The 15,630-nt window shown below is 35.6% G+C and overlaps 1 protein-coding gene across 5 annotated transcripts in view; it reads right to left on the reverse strand.

Moving 5' to 3' along the window:
• Positions 1-403: 403 nt before the first annotated feature.
• The window catches only part of LOC106060547 (protein mono-ADP-ribosyltransferase PARP4-like), a 48,934-nt gene continuing 33,707 nt past the window's right edge, over positions 404-15,630 (reverse strand). For all 5 annotated transcript variants that reach the window (XM_056031875.1, XM_056031873.1, XM_056031874.1 and 2 more), the window contains 5 exons: positions 15,088-15,141; positions 14,480-14,584; positions 9,834-11,404; positions 5,326-5,425; positions 404-3,863 (listed from right to left, as the gene is read on the reverse strand). In XM_056031875.1, coding sequence (XP_055887850.1) covers positions 3,541-3,863; positions 5,326-5,425; positions 9,834-11,404; positions 14,480-14,584; positions 15,088-15,141 — 2,153 coding nt within the window. In that variant the 3' untranslated portion in view covers positions 404-3,540. The remainder of the gene's footprint in view (positions 3,864-5,325; positions 5,426-9,833; positions 11,405-14,479; positions 14,585-15,087; positions 15,142-15,630) is intronic.

Raw genomic sequence — 15,630 nt, forward strand, 5'->3', positions numbered from 1 at the left:
AAAGGGTCTGTCATTCAAAGTTGTTTGCTGTAGAACTGATCAGCCTTTCCAAAATGTTTCTTATCTTGGGCGAGCGATCTCTAAATGAATCACTTAACGGGTTTTTGTCTGCGACCGAGGGCTGGCAGCTTGAGGGGGGAAAACAAACTGTGACTTATTTGTCCAGGTCTCTAGCACTTCTCTTTTAGACGTCCAATAATAGCTTGGTTTAGAGTTCACGTCTTTGGCATTAGCTTTAATATGAACGTTTTAAAACAATGAAATAAGCATGTAATAAATAGTGTACAGGTCATGAAAAGTTATCCTAACCTACTTTAGTAAACCAACACAAACAGGTTTGCACTGTATGAGCGCAATGTATTGATTGATATACTTTGACTGTATTGTAGACGTATACAAGGAGTAGATGTAGAATAGTTTTATTTATAATATCCTCATTGAGTGAACATACAAATGTAACTGGTGGAGCTGGTGACTGGATCTATGCTGTTTATATACAAAGTAAGAGAACTCTTTTCATTAGTTCGCCAGCATTGCCAGGTTGGCTCTAGATATAAATATAATGTATAGTATGTACAAGCAAAATAAAAATAAAAAGCAATGTAAGGAATATTATAGCAAAAATATGACACAGGACATATCATTCATAAATATCATGTCACTTATGTTGGCTATGTGACATATTGGCCATGTCACGTATATTGACCATGTGACTCTTACTGTCTTTGTGACATAATGGCCATGTCCTTAGATTGGCTGTGACTTGTGACACATTGGCTATGTCACTTAGATTGACAGTGTGTCTCAGACTGGTTTTGTCACATATTAGCCATATTCCTTAGATTGGCCATTCCACTCAGACAAGATATATTGGCCAAGTAGGTTTTATACATTCAAGAGATTTATGAGGATCTTATACTCTAGGTTAGAAACAAATTTTTTAAAGGTGCAGTGAGTGTGTGACTTCATGTTTAGATGACAAATAGTAACAGATGCATCTGATTTTGAGCAATCTATAGATAATTGCCAAATTGGATTTAAATGTGACAGACAGACAGACTGCACAACAGAATCCTTTTGGAGGCCATAGAAAAAAACCCACAGTTATGGTTCTTTTTAAAAGCAGGAGATACAGATGGCTCTTTTTCTCAATAACAAAGAACAGATTTAGTCACAGCAAATTAAGAAGTTTTTTTTAAAAACTGTGTTTTCTAATTGTGACTATTATGTTGCAACTTTAAATGCAATTCTTACTACAAGTTTTTATATAATAATAATATGATACATTGAACAGCTGAAACAAGTACATATTTGATTGCTTTATTAAATACATTGAAACGATGACATATTTGATAGCTACATATAATACATTGAAACGATTACATATTTGATAGCTACATATAATACATTGAAACGATGACATATTTGATAGCTACATATAATACATTGAAAAATGGACATATTTGGTAGCAGAATTAACTAATAAAAATATCTCTTATAACTATAAAACAATTTTATGAAACCAATGGACTTTAAATTCTTAATAACTTTGAATATTGCAGATTTTTTGTATTAGCTGTTACTAATGCTGGTATCATTAAAAAAAAAATTTTAAAAAATAAGTTCTAACAAAATAAGATAATACACAAAATGATCACACAAACTAAGTTGCCCCTGATTTGTCCTCCCATGGGTCCACAATGCAGGTTAACATTTTCAGCACAAATATCAGAATCTATAAACTACAAGCTACCAATCACAATCCTACCACACTCCATACAAAATATTCATGTTAAAAGATGATTGCCTGCTTGTCTGAATACAGCATAACATCACATGACTTTCTACATGTAAACAAAGAGATGAGAAACGTCTGGCAACATTTAAGTCCCACTGCCAATGAAGTCTTCTTTCATGGTGAATCAAATTGATGGCAATATCTAGTGCAGTTTCTCAAACTGTGGCGCTCAAACATTCTTAAAGCCCTCCCTCAAGGAGACACTATGATAGCCTACAGTGCTCTCCAAAGCTCCTAGCTGGCTAAGGAGGGCACTAATGAAATTCTTTTTTTCTAGAGGGGCGCAGCTGGCAAATGTTTGAGAAACATTGATCTAATGTAAATTGTATTTTCTCACCCTTATTATGGCACCCTAGTGGAGAAGTTTATAACATGGAACCTCAAGTTGGCTTACAAAGTACAGAGTGGATTGCAGGTTGTTAAGAAGGAAGGGCTCACTAGTCCATGTCCCTTCCACCATCTCATTCATTCAATACATTGTGGGAGTATACCTTTTAAGGCCTCTGCATGGCATGGGCAGCCACGCAAAGGCTAAAAATTGGATGGGATTAAATGATCATCTAGAGGAAACTTTGGACATCGGTTTGGACAAAAACTTATCCCTTAAATTGTCTATAAAAGAAGTTGTTCACTTCTGTCATGTGTTTTGAGAGCCATTGGCACCACTCTATTAGTTGAAGATAGGCACAGAAGACAAAAAGAAAACTTAAATAGACCCCCAGCCAATAACAGTTTTCTAGGCACCAGATGTGGAAAAATATGTAGGCAGAGACATTGCTGTTATTAGTACATGGGCAGCAGTGCAGTATACCAAAAAAATAAAACACTTCCAATAAAAAATCTCATTTTAAAATAAATATGTAGAATATGTACCATAAATGTGATTTCTAACTTACTTCTTTAAAAAAATAAATGTTTTGTTAGCTATTAGTAGCTTATACACCAGAAACACATAATAAAGTTTTACATTTCTATAACATTTTTTTGACTAATAACAAAATTAATTTGGAATTTTTCCTAAAATAGAGCATAATTATTTCCCATTCTTAATCCTCATTTCTCTTATCTTGATGTATTCTTTGAAAAGTGATGTATTGTCAAGAAACAAAATGGCTTGAAACACAAATTGGTAAGCTTTCAAAGAAAAAAAGTAGTTAACACCTAAACTTTCCAACTAAAATATCATGAAATAGGATTGTCTGTAGCCACAAATGTTCCAACTACTTAGCACTAATTCTATATTGACAAACAAGCTAAAAAGTCATGTAATAGATACAGGAGGATAAAAAATTAATTTTTTTTTTAGTTTGTATTATAAAAAATGGAGAGAATCAAATATATTCGGATAAAGAAACAAAATGTATTTTGAATGATTAATAAATGTTTATTATTTGACAATGAAATAAAATATGCTAACTCAACAAACTTTAAAATAATTTTAATAAAATGTTTAAGAAAAAAATTCTATTGTTTTATAAGAACAGCTGGGACACACATTGACATTATTTACTTTAAAAACAAAAATAGAATAGGAAAAAGAAATAAAAACATAAGTACATATAATTTACATGAAACTAATTACAAAGGTTACTACCCTCCTTGATAAGGATTAGAGGGGAACAAAATTATAAGCTAGATTCAAACAGACAAGGGACATAATTATTGAATTAGAAACAAATGCAGTGTTAACAAGTTCATGTAAAAAATAAAGCAGTTTCTCTCACCAACTTTGAGTCTGAGACTCAATACTTCATCATAGTGAACACCACATGGTACCAGCTGGGCCCCAGTTCCAATGTGCTGCAGGCTATGGGATACATGGTGTCCATAGATTGGCAGAACCTAAAGGCCTTGTTGATTGCTGAAGTTGTCCTTGACATTTCCTCTGAGGTCAACCCTAGACTTCTGAAGGTCTCTTCATTGTTCTCTAGGAAGCTGACTATATTTGACAGCCGCAGCTTCAGCAAAACTTCCAGGTCCAAAACAGGCTCCACCAGCTCATAGAGAGAAATAAGCACCAAAAGAGTGGCCAAGTATTTTTGGATGTTCTGTTCAGCAGTGCTTCCTGTTGAATTGTATTCAAATGAATTTCAAGACTAGATCAGACAAATCTAAGGACTTTAGGACTTAACCGAACAAACTTGATAAGTTAGAACAATCTTACTAGTCCGAAAACTGATTAAGAAATAAGCATTAACTTTAATTTAAAAAAAAAAAGTTTAATCCTCTAGACCAGTGTTTACCGAATTGTGTTAGGTGGACCACTAGGCTGTATAAGGTGTTCCACAAAACTAATGGAGTAATTAACAAGTAGGCCACCAAATAAATGAATCTCCAAGTAAAATGCAGGGGAAAAAAAGATTTGTATAAGTTCTTGTTAATAAAATAAGTTCTAAAACATCAATTTGAACTTTGAACTGTTCTATATTCTGAATCTAATTTGAAACAAAGTTCCCCTTTCAGACCATGCTGTCTGCAGGGTAGATAATGTTAAGGTCATCTCTTTCTTTGGCTAACATTTAACTAGCAGGGTGTGATATGGCCAGCACAACCACCTACCACCTTTATTTCCCCCACTAAAGTCAGGTACCCATAAGAATTGGGTGGACTCAAGGGCTCCCTAAAAATCCTGAAATTCAAAATCCCAGCCTTCACCCAAATTCAAATGCAGGACCTCAAGTTCAGAAGCCAAGCACTTAAATACTCAGCCACTGCGCCCCAATTGGAAACAAGAGATACAATAAAATGATTTCAGGTTGAGTTTTTCTCAAGAGCATCAAAACATTGTAAAACAAGCTTTCTTTTTTCACTTCAGTTTCATACAACTTATTTCTAAGGAACAGGATTTTCTTATTTTGTTGCAACAAAGTCAAGGTCTAGAAACTGGCTTGACGTAACATCAATATAAGAAATCAGATTTTTATGTATAGATATATCTATATATATTTTTAAAAAGTTTTATACTTAATTGATGTCTTAATTATTTTTTTAATTTAAAAAAAAATAGAAAAAAAAATCCAAACTATAATAAAAGGAAAGTGTTCCACTAAATACTCAGAATGTGCAAAATGTTTTGTTAAGGACAAGTTTAGGAAACACTGCTCTAGACGAATTGTGAGTCGGACTCTAGATCTATTAATTTTTTTCATATATTCTTATAAATATACAGTTGAAATAATATTCAGAGTTATCCTCCAATAAATTTACTAACTTTTATTATAGTTCTACATATCCTGAATAAGGTGCTTACATCATTAGTTATCAAGCATCTAAAAATGGAATTAATTTGTTTTCCAACAATAACTGAATGTTAAAGGACAATATTATTGTTGTTTGTAAGAACCATGCAACTTCTCTAGCTACCATTTATATCAGAATTTCGATAAGATCAAAATATCATCATGCACCAGCTAACATGTGGGGTAAGCTTTTTTTGATAACATAATAAACAAACAAAACAATTAATGAATAATATGCTAACAAAAATTAATGAATAATATGCTAAGTTTTTTTTTTCTATGCCATACCAAGTGACTTGAGTCCACTTTGAATGAGAATATGTTGACATTGTCCACTATTGATTCCTAGGAGTTGGTCAAGTGTCATGCCAAACTGCCAGCTACCATCCTGTTGGAGGTTTGAGGACAAATAAAAGGTGGACTTAGAAGTAATAAGAGGTTTACCATTTGACTGTGACTACAACATAGGTCTAGGCCTAGAGTAAGCTACAGAGACAAGGAACATTAGAATTAGCTTACATTCTGAAGAGACTACATAGATCTAGAAGTAATTGTGTGTAATGGAGTTTAAGTCTGAACTTACAAATGAGGTCATTCAAATTAGAAATAAAATAGGAGACAGCGTAGAGTCTTCTAGAGACTTAGGCGATCTAGCATTTGTAAGCCTCCATGCACTAAGGCTCCGTACTGGGATTAATCCTTTACAGCAAGGTCCATTTATCTGGCAATGGTCTGCCTGTCTCCGTACAGAGCGAGACCCCAGCATGCACCAGTTCTGTTTCAAGACTAGTCGTATCTTTGAATGTGTTTCTAAGCACACTGCAGTCGTACAGGATGTATGTAACTGTCTCGTCTTCCTCGTAGCAGTGTCGACATCTGGGATCGTGATTCTCTCGCGAAATAGGCTCCTATCGGACAGCGTCCAGTGCGGAATCTTGCCAAGATTTCTTGCTCCTTTCTGTCTAGCTGCCACCATTCATATTTTCTGTTTGGGCGTTTGAGAACATTACAGACATCCCGTCCCTTGCTGCAATGGTCCCAGCTTTGTACCATTTGGATTTGATCCATTCACAAATCTGAACTTTTGCAGTCTCGTATGTTTGCGGCTCCTCTGGTGGGTCTAAAAGCGTTCCTAGCTTCGCCAAACTGTCGGCCCTCTCGTTTCCTCTGATTCCACAATGCGATGGATCCCATTGCATCACCATACGTACCTGATATTTCCTTTCTGGGCGCTCCACGTACGACAGTTTTTGCCAGTTGTGTAGGCCATGCCTCTGTGCTCTCGAGATCTTGCAGGCAAGAAAGTGTTTGTAAAAAGAGTTACATTGGCCGGTGCCGCAGTTCCTCCTCAATACGTCTTTCAAAATGCTGCAAGGCATTCTTGATTCCTTACATTTCCGCAACGTAATTGCTTTCTCCTGCACATGGGCCTACTAGTTAGTCGTTTTCTGTTGCACCAGGGAAACTGACTAGGCTCCATAGCCCGAGTTTGTTCTGCCTTAGACTTCTCTGGTTGATTCGTCCGTATAGACCTTGATGGTAGGCCTAACTTTCGGGAATTGGACTATGGTTTCTCTTGCATTTAGTAGGTTTTGTGTACATTTCTTGTTTACTTTTGGGTCGATCAGTGTTTATCTCACCTCCGGCAGCTCAGGAACAGTTACCGGGTGGAAAGCCCCATAACAGAGAGCGTGGCTCTTTCCTTAGGAGGGGGGGGGGGGCAAGCTCTTGGGACAGTCCTGTTGCTGTTTGCATGCAGAATTCAATATCACGTTAACGTTAGTGTTAGTTCTTCAAAAATTCAATGTTAAACTGTTTCGTATGTTTGCTGTCCAATCACTCAAATACAGTAATCAACGGCAAGTACAAATTAGACTTTAACATCTTCAAGTAATTACTCTAGCAAAAAGTAAACATACCCCAGCAGTATGCTACTAGAGACCTAAAATAGAGTTATATTAAACAGAATAAGATCACAGTTACACAAATGTATACCTTAAACAGAACAGTTATAGAGCTGTAAGCCACTTCTTTAAAACAGAATAGTTATAGATTTTTTTTTTAAATACATAAGACAGAGATATACAAAATAAAAGGCTGTAGACCTGCAATAGAGAAAGACTATAATATTCACAGCAAGGTTCCAAAAGAAAAAAAGACTATCTTTAGACAAGGAAGTTAATAGTTGACAAGGAAAAATATATATTCTAGTACCTGACAAAAACAAGAATAAATAAAAAAAAATAACCAATTAGTTAATTAATTAGGTAATTAATTATTTATTTTGGCATCTCGAACAAGGAAAAAAAAATTACTTGACAGAATCATTGTATAAGCTGAATAAGTCCCTTTTTGCCAGAATAATGCAGAATAATGCAGACAAAGCCATTGTCCATCAGGAATCTATGTACGTTTTCTTTTGTTATTTGCGCTTGTCTTTGCAAGTTAACTTTTTTTTTAAAGCGATCACAGTAACATTCACCCAGATACCCCCTTCTGACTGACACCCCTTTTTGTTTTCCCAACTAGTCCAGACAAGTGATAGAATCATAGCCCATTGAGAAAGCTAAAAGCATGAAATTGCGCTAAACAAAAAACAATTGGTAATAATATTTCTACATTTGGATATGGTGTAAAGCTGGGGTGTGTGCATATAAACACTTTTCACAATAGTTTAAAATAATGCTGAATAGAATGAGGCGACGTCAGCAAGAGAGTTTCTACATCAAGTTTCAGACTGAAGACAACTTAGGGTCCTACTCTTCCATGATAAAATTTAAGAGATGATTGTTCCTGAGTTTCTTATGCATTCTTTCAAACATTGAGAAGGAGCTTCAACTAGCTGTCAATGCATTAGCTGAGGCTGCTGCCTTGTTTGGTCGGTCTACCAACATCAACATGCTCCAGAACTCCTCCAAAGAGATAACTCACTCACTTCAGATATAAAGGCAGCATAGCGTCCAACTCTCAACATGAGTATGCCAGAATAGGTCTCTTCGCCTTCCAAAAATAAATCAATATTTATAAAGAAGTGAGCACACTTTTGAGACCTGAGTGCTCTATAGTGTCGTGCGCGCGTGAAGTTTTCTTTGCATTTAGTATTGGTGTTTTAGCGTAAAAGAAGTAGTTTCTTTTAAGTGTGTTTGGTTGTCTAGAATATTGTGTGTGTGTGTGTGTTTACGTCATCCTTAGTTCCCGCAAGAGAGAGAGAGAGAGCTTCTTTTGTGAGCTGGGTAGCTGGATTTTTGTTTCTCCCTTGTAAGGAGTGTTAGGCTTTGGGCTATGGGAAAGTGTGTCGTCTTTCCGCCCTTGGAGTTGTGTAGTAACTATCGGTGTTGAGGTGTAGGGAGTTGAGGTTCTGTTGGACGCCGAGATGGAGTGTGAAGGTGTGTTATGGAAACTTATTGGTGTGATATTAGACTAATTATTAATCCAACGATAACTTCAATGATATTGATGTATATGTAAATATGTTTGAAAATTACAATTAAGTATAATTAAATATTGTTCCTGTTGACAACTGTTGTTATTCACTAAATGTTCAGTTGAATAACTGTTATTCAATGTTCGTATTTTACATGCCATTATTTAGGTTCTTGTGTTACTCTGTTCAGGCTGGGGATACGGGACCATAATATCATACCCTACCTAAGCGACTAAACCCACCTGACATATAGAAGGCTTCTCAAATGCCTCCACCTGATAATTGGCCTACATTGGCATGACTATCTTACAAATAATAGTTCTGCTGATACCTTAGGTCGACAATATAAAAGCACTACTTACTATTCAACAGCTGCGCTGAGTTGGACATCTATCCAGTAAGGAAACGACCTTATCCCATAGGCAATCCTTTTTTTTTTTTGGGCGAGCTTAAAGAAGAATGGCATAACATCGGTTTCCCCTGGAAGTGCTATAAAGTTCAACTTAAGCACCATTTTGTACTCACTGACATAAATGAAAGCAGTTGGAAACAGATAGCCTCCAAAATAAACAGCAGTAGAACTTTTACAAAGGTAGCGGAACACAAGTCAGACCCAAAGAAAAGCCCTGGCCCAAATGACACAACAAAACTTAAATAGACCCCAGACGGACAATGGCCTTGTCGGCATCTTTCTGGAAAACAAAAATACATGTCAACCATGTTTTTGCATGACGTGAAAAATTGCACTCATCCTTAATCTTTGGAATCGAAGCCAATGTTTTATAATTTAAATTATACAAATTATTCAAAAAAATGTTTGAACTACAAATAATGTTACTTACATTAAATAACAGATTAGCACATTAGGTAAGAGAAATAGAAACATAAGATAAACTTACAGTAGAGTAGGCCTGCTTAAAACTTTCAATTAAATTATGCAAAATTTTCTGACAACTAAAAAACTATTGTTCAGGTGTGGTTTGGCTAACATACTAAATGCCAACTGAACCATTAAGAAAAACCCTATGCCTCTTAGATTTGGATGAGTGCAGTTTTAGGTAATTCTGTGGGAGTGATGGGAGTTTCTATGCAAAGCAAAAAGAGAACTAACTCAAAACTAATGCAAATCCAAACTGAAAAGGGCCACAACTACGTATGCCCGTTTTCAATTGTATCAGCTTTTTAGTGTAAAAATTGGTAATTCAAATTATTTGGAAAAGACATTTTGTTTACTGTCAAGAAGAATATTTTTATCAAAGATAGTTTAGATTGAAAAGCTAGTGAATTTGAAAAGTTCATTAGAAGCTGAAGAATATTATTTAGAAACACTAAAACCAAAGTAAAAAAAAAAATACATAGCAAATAGTCTTACCACTGCTTGACAGCTCATCAGTCTGATCAAAGTCTCACGGTCAAGTTTTCTGTATGTACATCTTACATTCGTAACATCAGTCCCAATGCCAAGGTCGAAGAGATGCTTACTTCTGATTGGCTGACTCCCTTCTATTGCTTTATAATCCTCACTTGACATTGGAAGGGTTTTGTCTTCATACATGTCAAGCTGTTCATTAAAATCAAATAGAAGATTATCTCCCATTTCTATATCATGGCAATAACTGTCTTGTACTTCTCTGGCCATAAGGGTTTCAGCTCTCTTGGAATAAACTGCTGAGTTCTTCAATACAACACTCTTAGTGTCATTGAAAGGTAAAGGTTGAATTGACTCTGGTTGTAGCTGATAATGACTTTTAAATACATGCCTTGCTGGTAAGCTGAATGCTCTTGGAGATGAAATGCCTTCACAACTGGGCATTATTGGCATTTCTAACCCTTGGTACTGCTGGGACTCTGCTCTAGCGCTAACGCTTGAGACATCTGATCTTGAGACATCTAATTGTACTGGTTCTGAAAGCTCTACACAACCAATCCTAATGTCTGCAGATGATAAAATCCTATCTACAGAAGCAGATTTAGAATGTTTAGAGCTTGAGGGTTTTAACACTGGTGGTGCTTTACATTTTTCAGCAAAAAGAAAGGTAATGTTGCTTCTCTGCAAAGATTGGTTTGAAAGTTGTGTATGCTCACCAGGAGATTCAGACTGTGGTGGTGAATGTAACAAGGATTTAGTAGTTGATAATGGTTTTCTCCTCATGCTAAACAGAGGCGGAGGAATATGGGGTAGTGCATCCTCTTCTCTTTTGTGGTCAATAATAAGTGCAACAGGTTGGACTTGAAGGGAGGAAGATAGTGGTATTGGTACATCACATGGAGGTGGTGGTGGTGGTACAGCACATTTAGTTGAAGATCCTACAGCATGTGAAGGTAGTGATGGTACTGAACCAAATAAGTTAGAAGAATATCCTGTGCCAAAAGATGCACTAGGCAGTGGGGCTGCACCTTGAGAAGGAGTTAAGTTAAAGGGTGACCTTGAGACAGAATGAGCTACACATGATGCTGGTGGCACTTCATCTCCTGCTCCAAACCCAAAGACACCAGAGGAAGATCCTGTGCTAACAAGCATTGTGGGAGGTGGTGCTGCTCCCCAGAATTTAGAACCAAGTGTATCAGAAAACAAAGATCCTGTGCCCAATGGAGATCCCTGAATAGTGTTGCTCATCTTCACAGAACCAAAGACTTTAGAGAGTGGTGGAGCTTCATATACATCAACCGCATCCATAGTTTTTGACTTCTGTATTGCCTTAGGTAACGGAAATGTAGACTTCAATAATTTGGATGCAGGTTTTTGTTTAGAACTGTAACAATGTTCTAGACTTTTCTCTAAATCTAAAGAAATCGAACTATTTGATGTAGGATCGGTTATCATTGATGGCATTGATAAATCATAATCCCCAGGATGCCCTTTAAAACTTTCCTTTATTAGTGATTTCCTACTTAAAAGCTGTGGTGAACCAAGTGTTTCAGCTGTTTTTGAAGATGCCTTTCCTGAATAAAAGTATCAAACAAATAGGTTGAAATGGTTTTGTTTCATAAAGAAACTGTCTATCTATGCACATGTAAGACTTATATCAGCTAGTTACATTAATCAAATCCTTCACACGTAGCAGTTGCAAATAGTGTTCCCACCCCCAATTGAGAACCCCAAATTATCCTCATCCAAAACTAGTCCACCCCTCTCTCAACATTGCCTTTATAAATGTTAAATTGTACCTTTGAGAAAAGTGGGAAGGGGCAAATATTCCCCAATATTTTTAGGCCATCTGCTAATTAGAGTTGAAATTAAATTAAAATTAAACTTAGCAACTCATTTGTGGTTCAATCACATGGTAAGGAAGAGTTCTTAAAAGCGTTGTCCTTGCATATACAATATGAAATGTGTTTTATCATTGTATCTATTTCTGACTTTCAATTTGATCATGATATTGTAATTTATTATTTTTGAATTTTGTGTTTTCATTAATTTAAGTAATTATAACTGATACATTTTCAAATCTTGCCAAGACTAAATGGACTGAAGTAGCTTTAGATAAGAGAAAGCTGTACTATCTGCTAGCCCTAAATACAAATGCATTCTCATGCATGAACTGTGAAGTTTGCTGCTACATAATCAGCTTGCTTAGTCAAAGAAGATTCTAGCCCAACTCAAAAAAACCTAAACTGGCTTGGTAGCATCAATTGTCTTTCAAAACAGAAAGAGACATATGTAACAATGTTTTCTAATCTACTGCCTAAGAGAGTTTCTAGACTTTGTCATTTTACTAATGATGTTACTTTTTGTAGATATTAATATTGTAACTGAACTGTGATGCTGGTCGGTGTAGCCCTATGGGTAATCAGCCGACACATGCAACACAGGCCTGTGTACTTAAAAAAGACTGATGTAAAATTTCTCCATTTAGGTCAATAGGGTTTTGGTTATCTGACTATGAACTGGTGACCGGTCATTTCATCCCCGGTCACTTCATCCCCAGTCACTTCATTACCGGTCACTTCATCCCCGGTCATTTCATCCCCAATTAAGTATTTTATTTATAAATATGATTATGTAGAATGCTTTTTGACATTTTATGACTTGTTACTAATGCGTTTATAGTGTCTCCTCTTCCACTTTGTTTTCTTAATGAGAAATCTTATATTATATTGTAAATCTGGGTGTCTACTTAACTATGGCGCTTCTATTGGATGTGGGGATTGTAATATCATAATTTTATCCGGATCGAAGGCCAAGGTTTGATGGAAGTAGTAAAAAATCATTTGAGAGATAGAAGTGCGATTACAATAATTATGACCGTGCCGCTGATAACTTATCTTCAAAGGCCAAGGTGTGGTGCAAGTAGAGGAAATCTTTTGAGAGATAGAAATACGATTACAATAATTATAACCATGCCGCTGATAACTTATCATCAAAGGCCAAGGTGTAGTGAAAGTACGACCATGTTTCACTTTATTTTGTTTTTCAATCGCTCTTTCTTGAAAATGGGCGCGTCATTTTTAGCCCTGAAATAAGGTTTTATTTTTTTCTAATAAAGGCGGAGTTCACCCATCCTCGGGATATATGTCGCCTGTATAAGTTTTGCTTTAATTCCTTTTAAACATTAACGTGTTAAATTTTGTCATTTATATAAAAAAATGAATATATTAAATATCGCTCATTTCATGATTTTTTAAATTAAAATTTGGTAGATAAAAATGATCAGATGATGAAAATATCAGGGGATGAAATGACCGGGGATGAAGTGACCAGGGGATGAAGTGACCAGGGGATGAAGTGACCAGGGGATGAAATGACTGGGGATGAAGTGACCGGGGATGAAGTGACCGGGGATGAAATGACTGGGGATGAAGTGAGCGGGGATGAAATGACCGGGGATGAAGTGAGCGGGGATGAAATGACTGGGGATGAAGTGACCAGGAGATGAAGTGACCAGGGGATGAAATGACTGGGGATGAAGTGACCGGGGATGAAGTGACCGGGGATGAAGTGACCGGGGATGAAGTGAGCGGGGATGAAGTGAGCGGGATGAAATGACCGGGGATGAAGTGAGCGGGGATGAAATGACCGGGAACCTATGAACTATGTGTTTCTTTAAAAAGGTTGGGTCAAGTCAGTCAGACTCATGGAGGAAATAGAAGGTTAAGGCAAGAACGACATTCACTTTTACAAGTTGTGTATAGCTGTTATATTCAGACACTGACCTTTGCCCATTTGTAAAGTATTTGATTGTTTTATCTTCATTATTTTTTACACTCATTAAAGTGTCTCGTTATATCAGAGCCCTAGATGTCTGGTTCTTGACTTAGCCACATTGTTTTGTCAAGGGTTTAGAGAGAATTGTAACAATTTTATATTTTGAAGAAGTAAATTGTAGGACAGTCTCATTCAAAAAAACCATATAAAAAGGGAATTAGAAAAACCATATAAAAAAATAACACAGATTTAAACAAAAAATATTGGCTCATCCAACATGTGACTAAAGGTGTCCAATGATGGAATTCTATGGCTGACATCAATAACAAATCAAAAGAAAGTTAAAATAATTTTTTCCAAGACATAAGCACATAGCTGCTAAACTTATAGTAGAATCCCATTTAACCTTAGCTACACTGATACATGCTTGAATTAAATTTGCTTTCTAAGCTTTGAGGAATATTTATTTAATTTAAATCCCAAAACCATTCAAAACACAAGATTTCATTCCAGATACTTAAACATGGCTTCATAGAAAGAAACTTAAACATGGCTACTTAGAAAGAAACTTAAACATGGCTACTTAGAAAGAAACTTAAACATGGCTACTTTGAAAGAAATTTAAACATGGCTAGTATTAGATCGTCTTTGAAGTTTTGTGTTAGGCCACAGCTGGAACTGCAAAGCCACTTGAAGTATTACAGGACTCCTTGATCTTCAGGCTCAATGACAAGCCTTACTATTAATTTCAGTCCACAATATTTGATTCCAGACACTGAAAGACATTGCTAGTGTTGAATGGAACCGTAGGAAGCAAAGATGATGACAAATACCAAGAATCTTATCATTTGTAACAGTTGAACAACAATCACCTAATAAGGATCTTGTAAATGAGCTCTTCTGTGACTCTCTTTCTTGATCAGCTCTTTCTATTGCTTCTTCTGAGATCAAAAGTTGTGAACCCATGTCCATATCACCTGATTAGGATTATTTAAAAAAAAACAAAGTCAAGATAATGTGTAGATAACATATATCACACTTCATTTTAATACTACTATATATGTGTGTGAAACTAAGAATATATATTATAGCTCAAGACATAACAGAAAGTCTAGATAATTATTCATCATATTTGTGCTAATATGTTTATATTGCGTAACTGTTTGTTGTGGATGTTTTTGTGAGAAAGTACTTAAAAAGGATATGACATACTAAAAGGACAGAGTTCAATGTCTACTTCTATCAACACAAAGTCTCTATTCATTCATTGTTATTATTAATGTCTACAGTATTTTATTGATTTCTCTGTGACAACAGAACAATTTTCATCATTTTATTAAATGAACAAAACATTGTCAAAACTACCTCAAAACATGGAGCTTCCAGCAATAGGCTTATATTCAGATGTTAGCCAACAGTTTCAAATGTGAAACCATTTCACTAATTCATGATCTATTAAACTCTCCAACAATTATCTTACCTGAGCCCCCTCTACGGGAATATCTTGGTCTCCTTGACATTCTTTTTTTCATAGCTAGTGAGTAAAAAAAATTCAATACTTTAGGAAAATTCATTACAGTTTTAATTAAAATCAATTAATAAATGCCACTAGAGATTCTACTTATTACCTAACAGAAATAACAGCTGTTTTTCATGGACAACTGGTTTTAATGTACAATCAAAATTTAATTTTGTATTTTGTCTGATTTTAATCTTGTTTTTAGTTATCATGTCAAGTAGACCCTACTACATTAACCAGTCATTCAGCAGTAAGTCTGTCTTAAACAGCACAGGCAGACTCTCATGGTGAGGGTAAAACCTGTGTAGGGCAATTATCCATCGCCAAAATGCACAACATGGTATTTTGACAAAATAGCCACAGTACAACTTGCTATGGTGATGCATACCAAATTCTGGAAAACTAAAACTTATTGAATATAATAAAAGATAACATCACATTTGATTATCTTTTATAAGTGCTGTAACAAATCTGGATTATTTCACTAATTCTAGGAAATTCTCT

The sequence above is a fragment of the Biomphalaria glabrata genome, chromosome 6, assembly GCF_947242115.1.
Source record: "Biomphalaria glabrata chromosome 6, xgBioGlab47.1, whole genome shotgun sequence".
Taxonomy (NCBI): Eukaryota; Metazoa; Mollusca; class Gastropoda; family Planorbidae; genus Biomphalaria; species Biomphalaria glabrata.